Consider the following 12,573-nt stretch of genomic DNA (forward strand, 5'->3'; position numbering starts at 1 on the left):
CAATCTGTGCAACCTACAAAGCCAGTTTCTTCCCAAGCATCCACTGAAGTGAAAAGTTAGGTCTGGTCAATCAGATTATCCCTGGCCTGCGGTATACAATTCAAGTTGGTCTAAGTGGGATGTCCCTGAGATGTTTTGGTGGTGGGACATTCTTTCCCGGGAATGCTTAAAAATGAAACCTAAAGTTCTCATCAGGCTTGCTGCCACCATGTAGACAAAGTTTGACTAAGAATGGAGCCAATACCAAGAAAAACAGCCAACATATACATACTTGGAGAAAAGATAGCCTCTTCAACAAATGGTGCTGAGAAAACCGGAATCCATATGTAGCAAAATGCACAAAACTCAAAATGGATCAAGGACCTAGGCATTAGACCAGAGACCCTGTACCTACAAAAATAAAATGTATGCCCAACTCTCCATCATGTTGGCTTAGGAACTGAATTCCTCAACGGGACCCTTAAAGCACAAGAAATAAAATCAAGAATCAATAAATGGGATGGTATCAAATTAAAAAGCTTCTTCATGGAAAACAACAACAACAACAAAAAACAAAAAACAAAAACAAAAAAACAATCAAGAACGTGAAGAAAGAGCCTACAGAGTGGGAGAAAATCTTTCCCACCTGCATCTCATCTCAGATAGAACATTAACCTCCAGGATATATAAAGAACTCAAAAAAACACCAAAAAAAAAAAAAAAAAAAAAAAAAAAATCACCACCACCACCACCACCAAATAAACCAATCAATAAATGGGCAAAGGAACTGAACAGACGCTTCAGAGAAGAAATATAAATGGTCAACAAATATACGAAAAAATGTCCAACATCTCTAGCAACTAGAGAAATGCAAATTAAAACCACACCGAGGGGGCTGGGGTCATGGCTCAGTGCTGGAGCACTTGCCTAGTACACATGAGGCCCTGGGTTTTGTCCTCAGCACCACGTAAAAATAAAATAAAGGTATTGTGTCCACCTACAACTAAATAAACGTGTTAAAAAAAGAATACACTGAGATTACATCTCACTCCACTCAGAATGGCCAATTATCAAGAATACAAATAACAATAAATATTGGCAAGGATGTGGTGAAAAACGTATATTCGTAAATTGCTGGTGGGACTGCAAATTGGTGCAACCACTCTGGAAAGCAGTGTGGAGATTCCTCCAAAAACTTGGAATGGAAGCACCATTTGACCCAGTTATCCCATTCCTTGGTATGTACCTAAACAACTTAAAATCAGCAAAATACAGTGATGCATCCACATCAATGTTTATATCAGCTCAATTCACAATAGCTAAACTATGGAACCAACCTAAGTGCCCTTCAACAGATGAATGGATAAAGAAATGTGGTATATATACACAATGGAATATTACTCAGTCATAAAAAAGAAAGAAATTATGGCATTTGCCAGTAAATGGATGGAACTGGAGATTTTTATGCTAAGTGAAATAAGGTAATCTCAAAAATCAAAAGGCCAAATTTTCTCTCTGATATGTGGGTGCTAACACACAATAAGAGGTGCAGAGAGAATAGAAGTTCATTGGATTATACAAAGGGGAATGAAGGGAAGGGAACAGGGATGGGAATAGGAAGTACCATAGAATGAAGCGGAAATAACTTTCCTATGTTCATATATGAATACACGACCAATGCAACTCCATATCATGTTTTACCTCAAGAATAGGATCCTAACTAGAATAAGTTATACTTCATATATGTATAATATGTCAAAATATACTCTACTGTCATGTATATCTAAAAAGAATAAGAAAATATTTTAAAAGAGAAAAGAAAAATAGAGCCAAGTGATGAGAAAAGAGAAATGGAATCCTGGTTACTTCCAACACCAGATATGCTAAGTCTAAAGCAAGCCTTACCCTTGGATTTTTAAGTTGTATAAGCCCACACACTTTAGTTATGCCAATTCATGTTATTTATTTATTTATAATTTTTGGTTATTTACTGTGAAGAGACTCTCCATAAAAAATGTGAATGGCCAGGCAAGGTGGTGCACACTTGTAATCCCAGTGGCTAGGGAGGCTGAGGCAGGAAGGTTATGAGTTCAAAGCCAGTCTCAGCAACTTAGTAAGGTCCTAAAGCAACTCAGGGAAACCCTGTCTCTAAATAAAATATAAAAAACGGCTGGGGATGTAGTTCACTAATTAAATATCCTTGGGTTCAATCCATGGTACCAACAAAACAAAATTTAAAAAAATGCAAATGGATTCCATTCTGAGCTCTTATTTCTTGTTTTGTGTTTTCTTTCTTCTGATCTAATAGGTTATCTCTTAAGAACCCTAATTTTAAGATCATGAAAAAACAAACCCAAAAGTTTACAGTTTTCCCTTTGATTATTTATATGTTATATACTTAGTTGACTTCAAAAGGAAATGGCTTCTCAGTATTTGAGAAGAATATCCAAAAACCTAGTCCTTCTACTTAAGTGTGAATCAGATTTGGGGAGAACAGCAGTAGCCAACCAACTGGTCCTCCTTGGTATGAGATGAGCTCACCTTTCAGCTGGAGGTAGCCTTGAGCCAGATTGACATGTGCCTCTGCTAGTTTCCAATGGGAGTTGCCGTAGCAAATTCTTGACAATGCTATACAACGTACAAGCTCCTGCACAGCCTGTTTATACTGTTAGAAAAAGAAATGAGTTAGATGGCTTAAAACTTTAGAGTCACAAAGTATAATATCTACTTATACTTTTATTTATTCAACAAATATTTATTGAGTGTCTACTATGTTCTCAGCATGGCTCTAGGCCCTTGGGACACATCACAAAAAAAGATTCATTTTGGGTGGTAGAGTGCTTGTATGCTCCAGTGAAATAACAGTAAACATAAGGAATGAATACAACTTATAGTACATTTTAAAAGTGAAAAATGTAATGGAATAAAGAAAAAATTGAAAAAGTAGAACTGACATGTAATCATTTCCTATGTTTTCCAACTGTCCCTCCATTAACAGCTCCTACATATTCAGGTACAAGTGGACAAATGGTAGTGGTTTTCAAATAACACACTTTCGTTCTCAATTTGAAACCTTCCTTCACAGCTATGTCAGTAGCATAGCAAATAAAATCAGCAGGACTGGCAAACAGACTTTTTAAAGCAGTGAGAAGCACATTTTCATTCAGAGCTAGGACAAAGAGAATAGGAACTGTGGATTCCCAGCTCCAGGTCAGTTCAGAGGAGGTATATATTCGAAGCAAGGCTAATAGTTTCAAAACACGACAGTTTTGAAATTCTTTGACATTCCTTCCACCTAGAGATGATGGGGGGATATCTATGTTCCCTTTTCTTTGGATCTGAACTTTGTGACAGTTTGACCAAAGTGAATTGTGGAGAAAATGATGTGGTGCTAGTTTTCAGGCCCAAGTCTTAAGAAACTGGTGGCTTCCACTTTCTCTTTTTGGGTGTCACCCTTGGAACCTGAACATGGGCTATATTATGTCCCCTCCAAATTCAAACATTGAAGTTTCAATGTCCTGTACCTCAGAATGCAACCATATTTGGAGATAAGGCCTTCAAAGAGGTGATTAAGTTAAAATGAGGCTGTTAGGAAGGCCCTAATCCACTACGACTGATGTCCTTGCAAAGGAAAAGGAAGAGACACCAGGGATGCATGTGCACAGAGAAAGGACCATGTGAGGACACAGAGCAGTCATCTGCAATCCCAGGACAGAGGCCTCAGAATGAAATCAATCCTACCAACCCCTGCGCCACGGACTTCCAACCTTTAGAACTGCAAGAAAATAAACTTGTGCTGTTTAAGCCCCACAGCCTGTGACATTTTTTCATGGCAGCCCTAGTAAAGTAATACAGAACCCAACCACCTTACCGTGAGGAGGACTAAATGGCTCCATGCTGACACCAGTTAGTCAACCATTTGAGTGAGCCATCTTGACTGTAGAGTCTCCATGCCCACCTAGGCTAGTAGATAATACATGAAGCATAACTGACCAGACTCCAATGGAATTTGCATAAATTGCAGGTTCATGAGTAAAATGAATGGTTTGTTTCAGGACACTAAGTTTCAGGGTGTTCTGTAGCAATAGATAAGCCAGAAGAGCAAGAGAAGAGATGAGAGGTAAGACACCGAATAAAAACCAGCTGAAGTAGGGAAAGAAGAGGAAGAAACATAGGAAGGCGAATAGAGCTGTGGAGAAGTCTAGAAGACCCAGTGTGCACCCTGGGCAATGCCAACTAGAAACACTTTAACCCTGAAACAACATTCTTGACAAAAATGTACATCCAGTTAACCACAGAGTCACTTCTGTGACCCAACAGAGGAAGCTGAGGGAGGAAGCTTACTCCATAGCATTGAAATAAGATGCGACTGTGGCTGTTTTTTACAAAAGTAATGCATGCTTGTCAAAATGTACAAGAGCGAAAAAGGTGAAAACTAAACATCACCTGCAAGCTCACCTCCTGGAGATAACGAGGTAACTAAATATCCCTTTATTTTATGAATCTATCTCCATATTTTTTTTTTCAAATTAGACTGACAAGCTATAGGTTTGCAACCTGCTGTTTTAACAATTTATGAACATCCCCCATGTCATCTTCTATGATAAAAGTTTTAATGGCAACATCATATTTTATTACATTGGCATAGCATAACTGAGTTACTCAGTCCACTGTTACTGGATATTTAGTTTTTACTTAGTGTTTTACTCTTTAAATAGCTTGTATGGATATAAGGAACAAGGAAGCTCAAAACAAACCTAAAAAGTCTTACTGTGTCATAACTTAAGAAAGTGCTCAAAAAGTGAGTGGTAAATCAGGGACTTAGCCAGCTTGTAGGTGCTCCCACTGGCAAATATTGGACAATTTCAAGTTTTGATAAAAATGGTAGGTTGTAGAACACAATTTTCTGAACCTGTACTGATGTAAATAAATGAATGAAAAATAGAATGTGAAGAAGGAAAAGCTCTTATATGGAATGCAAACAAATAAATGCTGAAAGAATACTGAAGTCAGAGATTTGCTATTTGACGAATATCATAGTAATGATACATTCAAGTGAGAATCATTGGTGGATGCCAAAACTAAGGGGTGAGGTTTTAAGTATATACACAGTTTTGATGCTTCTCCCCCCAAAATACTTACTAATAACTTTGTCAGGGAGTAAGGAGTCAGCCTGAGTTAGTTAATGTGTCATTAGTCCCAACAATAACAAAGGGGGAAATAGTAATTCTACAGTGTACAAACCTGTTAGACAGAACCTTAACCAAGTATTCAAGATTAGCATCACAGTAATGAGACTGATAGACACTATGTACCTCCTCCTATGTACCCAGAAGGCTCTAGGGTAGTGCTTGTGCTACTCCTGCTGCAAATGCATAATCTGAATTGAATCACAAGGAAAGATAACACAAATTCAAATGGAGAGATGTTCTGCAAAATCATTGGAGTATACTTTTCAAAAGTATTGACATCATGAAAGACAAAGATAGGTTACTATTGCAGATTAAAGGAGACTAAAGAGACATGACATCTATATTTAACATGAAATCATGGACTGAGCTATGGATCTGATTTTTTTTCTTTCCCCAAAATGAGTTTATCATGGAGAAATATGGATTATGGTTTATAAACTAGGTAATAGCATTATACTAATAATAATTTCCTAATTTTAATCCTTATTCTTAGGGAATAAGAATAGACACTGAAGTATTTAGAGGTAAAGGATCATTATATCTGTAACCTACTCTCAGACAAAACATGAGAATGAAAGAGAGAGAGAGAGAAAGAATAAGGGTAAATAATAAAGTAGGCAGGGGTGTGGCATAGTGCAGAGTGTGCTGAATATGCATGAGGCCCAGGGTTCCATCCCAGCTGCAAAAACAACAACACCAACAACACAAAACAACAATGAACCCTTAAAAAAGCATAAAGAAAATGTTAACAACTCTTGAAAACTAACCAAAGTCAAAAATTATTATAAAATAAAAAGTTACCCCAAAATGGGTGTATATATATACATATTGTGCATGTGAGGCAGGCACTCTACCAACCCTCGAAATGGATATACAGATAATTATTTTTTTTTAAATTTTTGTACTTGCACAGTATGTCTTCATTTTGTTTTTTTATTTTCATGTGGTGCTAAGGATTGAACCCAGTGCCTCACACGTACTAGGCAAGTGCTCTGCCACTGAGCTATAGCCCCAGCCCCCAAAATGGATATTTTAAAAAGTGAAGTACACTGTGTGGATCCTCACTGATTCTTTGAAGATCTCCCAGGGCACAGAGCATTGAAACCTCAAGGTCCTAACTGAACTGATGGTTTGACCAACCACATTTCATTGCATCCCAGGACTTCTGCTCTTAACACTGTGCCTACCTTGCAGATTTTACCTGTGTTCTCTCCTAGAACTCATTTCCTCCATGCTGGTTCTTCTGTTCCTCAGTTCTTAGCTCATTTGTTACCTCCTCACAGAGGGCCTCCCGACCCCAGTGGGCCCACCATCTGGTTTTTTATGTTAGTTGCCCTGTAGCTCCATGAGGGCATATACCTTGTCTATCCTGTTCACTTTGGTGTCCCAGGAACCAGAGATCACAGAAATGTTTTAAAGTACCATTCTGGGCATTAGGATTAATTCTCTTGTAGTACTTTCGTTGAGGAAGGCTACTGACCAAAAATTTACCTAGCATAGGCCTGGTACTGAATAAACACCAGCTGTATAACGAATACGCACACAACCAAAACCAGCTCATGACCTCTTGCTATAATCTTGCTCTTCTCCTATATTCACTGTACAGGTGAAGGGCACATCACCTGAGCAGACTGAGACCAAACTCGGGGTCTTTCATACCCACTCTGCCTTGCTCTCACCTCTCTTCCTATGTTCCCTTGATCATCCAATCCCACCAACTGGCATTTCTACATTCCTTTCAAAAGGTCTCAGCACCTCTGCTGCCTCCGCCCTACACAGTTCAGGCCCTCATAATTCCTTGCCAGGATTATGGCACATATCCTTTCCTTCTTCCAGTTTAATTCATTTCTCGTCCATCCACCAAAGAGCTGCAGGAATGATCATTCTTAAACTCAAACCTGCTTTATAGCTTTCGCCTGTTTATAATCCTAGAACATTCCTCCAGTATCTTTATGAGAAATCAAAACTCTTTTTCCGGGCATCAAGTGTCCTCCAGGCCCAGCTCCTACCTATAAGCCAGCTTCATTTCCCTATGTCACAAGAGCCTTCGTCCTAGACAGCTTCTTGTACTTTCCCAGTGAGACTGTGCCCCCTCAGGTCCACAGCTTTTCACCATCTACTACCTTTTTCCCAGAGCGCTTAAGTGCTCCTCCTTACCTGGTCAACTCCTAAGTGCTTTAACTAGTGCTGACCAAGCAACTTCCATCCTAGAAACTGTGCTTTGTTTGCTGTCCCTCTACCACCTTCAGGTTTACTGTCTACCCCATTCTGTTTTGCATGTATGTCTTTCTGAGTTTGTGTTCCTCACAGAATTTATTCCACTGACTACCATTATCTGTTGCCTATCATCTCAGCCAGACCACACATCCTTCTGAGGAAGAGGCTGTGCTTTCCCCTCTGGGCCCTTGGCACCTTGATGGCACCTGGTACATATTAGGCATACAATGGGCATTTGTGAAATAATGAATGGACAAATGACCTGGATGAGTGAATGAGTAAAATTTCTGAGGGGGGAAAAAGAAACAAAAACTTCTGGGGGGGAAAAAGAAACAAAAAAATTTTGAGGGGTTGAAGGGGAAAGAAGTGTGCAAAGATCAAGAAGATTAAAGACAAGGAATTCTAAACTCTAGAAGCTTTATCTGCGTTGTGTTGCATTACTGTGCTTAGACCAGGGATGTGGTAAAAGTTCAATACATATTTATCATTGACCACACCAGTTACTGGACTTGGAGCCCTGAGGGTCCACACTCACTCATGGTATAATAAAGGCACTCACCTGCAATTAGGAATGTAATCTTAAATACTCTGCTGCTTCTTCTTTTTTTTTTTTTCTTTTTTGTGGGTACTGGGGATTGAACTCAGGGGCACTCAACCACTGAGCCACATGCCCAGCCCTATTTTGTGTTTTATTCAGGGGCAGGGTCTCACTGAGTTGCTTAGGACCTTGCTAAATTGCTGAGGCTGGCTTTGAACTCCAATCCTCCTGCCTCGCCTCCTGAACTGCTGGGATTACAGGTGTGTGCCACCACACCCGCCTAAGATACTCTACTTCCTTTGATAGTGTGTGATAGCCAAATTCCCAGAGTATAGCAAGGAAGTGAAAGGTTCCTTACATCGTGACTTCTGGAAAAGGACTTTGCTTTCTCTTCACAGAGGTGGAGCTTCTCTCTTGGCGGCTGGAACAGAGCTGTCTGTGGCAGCTTGTTTTGGATCTTGGTTTTAGGAGTGATGCTGACAGCAGCAACAACTTCATCTAGGTGGTTGGTTATGTGGGTTTCCTGTGATTCTTGCATATTTTTAGATACATTGTCCTCTAATTTTAAATAAAAAAGAAAGGAGTTAGATGATAATTTCCATAGTTACTTTTTAGAAATACATTTTTTTTTCCCTAGAAACTGAGTTTAGAATCTAGGAAAATTTCATCATTATACTGATGACTGGTTTGAAATTAGTAACATTATATACCAAAAGGTCACCAGTAGAAATTAGCTGAGCCCGAACAGCTCTCAATGGGTTCATACTGGATCAACTGAACCACAACTGACCTTGAGAAGAAAGTAAATGACTGTTGTTAAACCTTTACTTCTGACCAGAATGGTGTAATTGGAACCAAATTTATCCTACTACCTAAAATGACCAATCAACCAATAAATAAATCAACAACCCCCAGAGAGATAAGCTATAAAACAGGACTCAGGCAATAAGAGTGATTCCTAAAGGATGGAAAAAATAAAGTTCAACCCAAGATCACCCCAGTTCATTGCTTTGAGAGAGCATCCAAGACATTGTTTAGGGAGAGGGGACCCAGAAGTGACCTGGTGGACTAACTAAGTTGAGGATATTGAGCTGAGAGTCTGGGTGACCAAGATGGCAGAGTTGACAGGACAGATTATTGTAGAAGAGAAGACTGCACAGAGAGAGGTCCTTAGAAGTGAGCAGATGGACCCCTCAAGTATGGGGAGAAATACTGATCAGCATGTAAGAAAACTACTGGAGTCTGGAGAAAAGAATTCTCCAATAAGATTTAAAAGAACAGTGCCTAGCACTCACACAGGGTTAGCAGTGCCTGTTCACACAAACTGGAATAGAAAAACTCAACTTAGGAGGCATTGGGCAAAGTACTCAGAAGTTTTATCTCCACAGTGGAGAATAATTAGCCTAGACTAAGTACTACTCAGACCCACCTAACAAAACTTAAAAGAGGTAGGGGAAAAAGGCCCATAATAAAGAGAATAATCAATTGATGAAAATGGACCACAAATTAACACAGATGCTAAATTAACAAAAAATACATTAACACAATTATTATAATTGTATTCCATCAGTTTAAAAAGGTAAATAGAGCTGAATGTGGTACTGTATACCTATAATCCCAGCAACTAAGGAGGCTGAGGCAGGAGGATCGTGAGTTCAAAGTCAGTCTCAGCAACTTAGCAAGATCCTAAGCAACTCAGTGAGACCCTGTCTCTAAATAAAATATAAAAAAGGGCTAGGGATGTGGCTCAGTGGTTAAGTGCACCTGAGTTCAATCTCTGGTAACCTCCCCTCCAACCTCCCCACAAAAAAAGTAAATAGAGACATGGAAGATATAAAAAAAGGACCCAAAATGAACTAGAGACATAAAAATTATAATGGGTGGGATGAAAAATACAATAGGATCAAAGGCATATTAAATATTATAGATGAAAAGGTAAGTAGACTTGCAGAAATAGCAATAGAAATAATCAAAATGAAAGCTAAATAACCGAGTTATGAAACAACTTCAACTTACTCAATATAGGTGCAATTTAAGTCTCTAAAGGCAAGCAGAGGGGGTGAGGCAGAAAAAATATGGGGAGAACCAGGCCCAAGTTTTTCCAAATTTGAGAAAAGCATAAAGCTTGAGGTCCAGGAAGCTCAACCAGCTCTAAATACAAGGACCATGAAGAAACTACACCAAAACATGGTGTCCAAATTGCTGAAAACCAAGAGAAAGAGAAAAGCTTAAAAGAGACCAGAAAGAAAAAAGAAAAAGAAATAAAAAAAGGAAACATTACGTACTTTAAAAAATAAAGATAAAAATGAGATCAGATTTCTTGGAGGAAAAAGCATATCAGAAGAGAGTGAAGCAACATCTTTAAAGTAAGGAAAGAAAAAAAGCTGTCAATCTCAAATTTTCTACCAGTAAAAATATCTTTCAAAAATAAAACTTGGAACAGTTAATCACCAGTAAACTTTCACTGCAATGGTCTTAAAGAAACGTTCAAGTCTTCAGAAGGAAGGAAAATAAAAGCAAATGGAAATCTAGATCTAAGGACAAGGATGGAGTTGTGAAGTTCTCATAGAAGATGTGCATTGGTATAACATTACTTGAAGATAGAGATAAGTTCAAGACATAGAGTATAAAGCTATGGCAACCATTAAAATAACAAAAGAAAGATTTGCAAATTATCAAACTTAAAAAAGAGACAAAGATAATCCAACAGATAAAGAAGAAAGTATGAGGGAAGAACAGATGGGACAGAGATAAAATAGAAGGCAATAGAACTAAATTGTACTTATTAACTTTTAGTGATCTCACATCCCAATTAAGAGACAGAGATCATCACAGTGAATAAAAATCAAAACTCAAGTACATGTAGTTCACAAACAATTCATTTTAAATATTGACAGACAATGAGATTAAATAGGAAGGATGGAAAACAAGATTCAAAATTAATCAAAAATGAATTTGGAGTGGTTATATTAATATTAAAGTATATATTGCAGCAAAGAATTTACCAAGGACAAAGAAGGTAATTTCATAGTGATAAAGGGGTCAATTCATCAAGAGGACATAATCACCCAAATGTTTACATACCTAATAGCAATTTCAAAATAAAAGGTCCAAAATGGATGGGGTTGTAAGGAGAAATCAATAAATCCTCAATTATAGTCAGGTGGTTCATTATTTCTGTCAATAATTGATATACCAAGTAGGCAGAAAATCACTAAGGATATAGAAGATTTGGACTACATCATCAGGCAACTTGATTTGGCATTTATTAGAACATTCTACCCAAGAAAGAATACACATCTTTTTCAAGTATACATGAAAATTGACTAAAACAGATTTTATTTTGGGTCATAAAAAAAGTTTCAATAGAATTATAAGGAGTCAAGTAATACAAAGCATATTCTTCTTTGACCACAATGGATTCAATCATAAATCAATAACAGAAAGAGAATATTTGTTCAAATATTTAGAAACTAAGAAATACATTTCTAAATATAACCAATACATCAAAGAAATAAAAAAGGAAATTTGAAAGTAGTTTGAACTGAATTAATATGAAAGCATAACATATAAGAATTAAAGAATGACAGAAAAGCAGTCCTTATGGGAACTTTATAGCATTAAATACCTGTTAGAAAAGTAGACAGGCCTTAAATTAACCAACTTTGTTTATCTTCATAAAGATGAAGAGTAATTAAACTCAACATAAACAGAAGAAAAAAATTATTAGTAAATAATAATGATAAACTCATAATTCAATAAAATAAAAATAGAAAAATAGATGTCAATGAAACTAAAAGCTGGTTCTTTAAGATCGGTAACATAATCTCTAATGAGGCTAATCAGGAAAAAGGAGAGAAGACACAAATCATCATTAGCAGTATTGAGAGCATAGACTTCACTACCAACTCAACAAATACTAAAAGATCAACAATAGAACATTTTGAATACCTTTATGTCAATAAATTCAACATTATACATGGATGGACAAATTCCTTTAGAGTCACAAACTACCAAAGCTCACTCAAGAAGATAAGATATGTAAATAGCTCAATATCTATTAAAGAAAATGAATTTATAAAAACCTAAAAAGAAAACTCCAGGCCTAGATGGCTTTGCTAGGGAATTGTACCAGATATTTATGGAAGCTAGAATATCAATTCCATACCACCTCTTTCAGAAAATTGAAGAAGAGAATATTTCCTGACTCTGTGGCACTTTGATATGAGAACAAGACAAACATGTTACAAGAAAAGAAAACTGCAGATCAATATGCCTCAGAAACAGATTCAAAATTCACAACAAAAGTTAGTAAATTAGACCCAGCAATATATAAATGGGAAAATACATCATGGTTAAAGACTGGCTGAACATTTAAAAATCAATCAATGCAATTCACAGTATTAATTTTAAAAAGAAAAACTATACGATCATCTCAATCAACTCAGAAAAGGCACTTGACAAAACTCTAATAAAAAAATCGTAGTATAGTTGGAACAGAATTGTACTTCTTCAATTGATAAAAGGCATCTATGAACAGCCTACAGCTAAAATCAGACTCAAAGGTGAAAGACTGAACTCTTTATACCCAAGATCAGAAACAAAACAAGGAGTCACTTTCAGTACTTTGACATTGTACTGGAGGGT

The 12,573-nt window shown here is 37.3% G+C and overlaps 1 protein-coding gene across 2 annotated transcripts in view; it reads right to left on the bottom strand.

Moving 5' to 3' along the window:
- Ttc23 (tetratricopeptide repeat domain 23) overlaps window positions 1-12,573 on the bottom strand; it is a 90,617-nt gene that overhangs the window by 64,841 nt on the left and 13,203 nt on the right. For both annotated transcript variants that reach the window (XM_047538922.1, XM_047538923.1), the window contains exons 2-3: window positions 8,285-8,484; window positions 2,521-2,644 (exon numbers count right to left, since the gene is read on the bottom strand). In XM_047538922.1, the coding sequence (XP_047394878.1) occupies window positions 2,521-2,644; window positions 8,285-8,464 (304 nt within the window). In that variant the 5' untranslated portion in view covers window positions 8,465-8,484. The remainder of the gene's footprint in view (window positions 1-2,520; window positions 2,645-8,284; window positions 8,485-12,573) is intronic.

Source organism: Sciurus carolinensis, chromosome 2, assembly GCF_902686445.1.
Source record: "Sciurus carolinensis chromosome 2, mSciCar1.2, whole genome shotgun sequence".
NCBI lineage: Eukaryota > Metazoa > Chordata > Mammalia > Rodentia > Sciuridae > Sciurus > Sciurus carolinensis.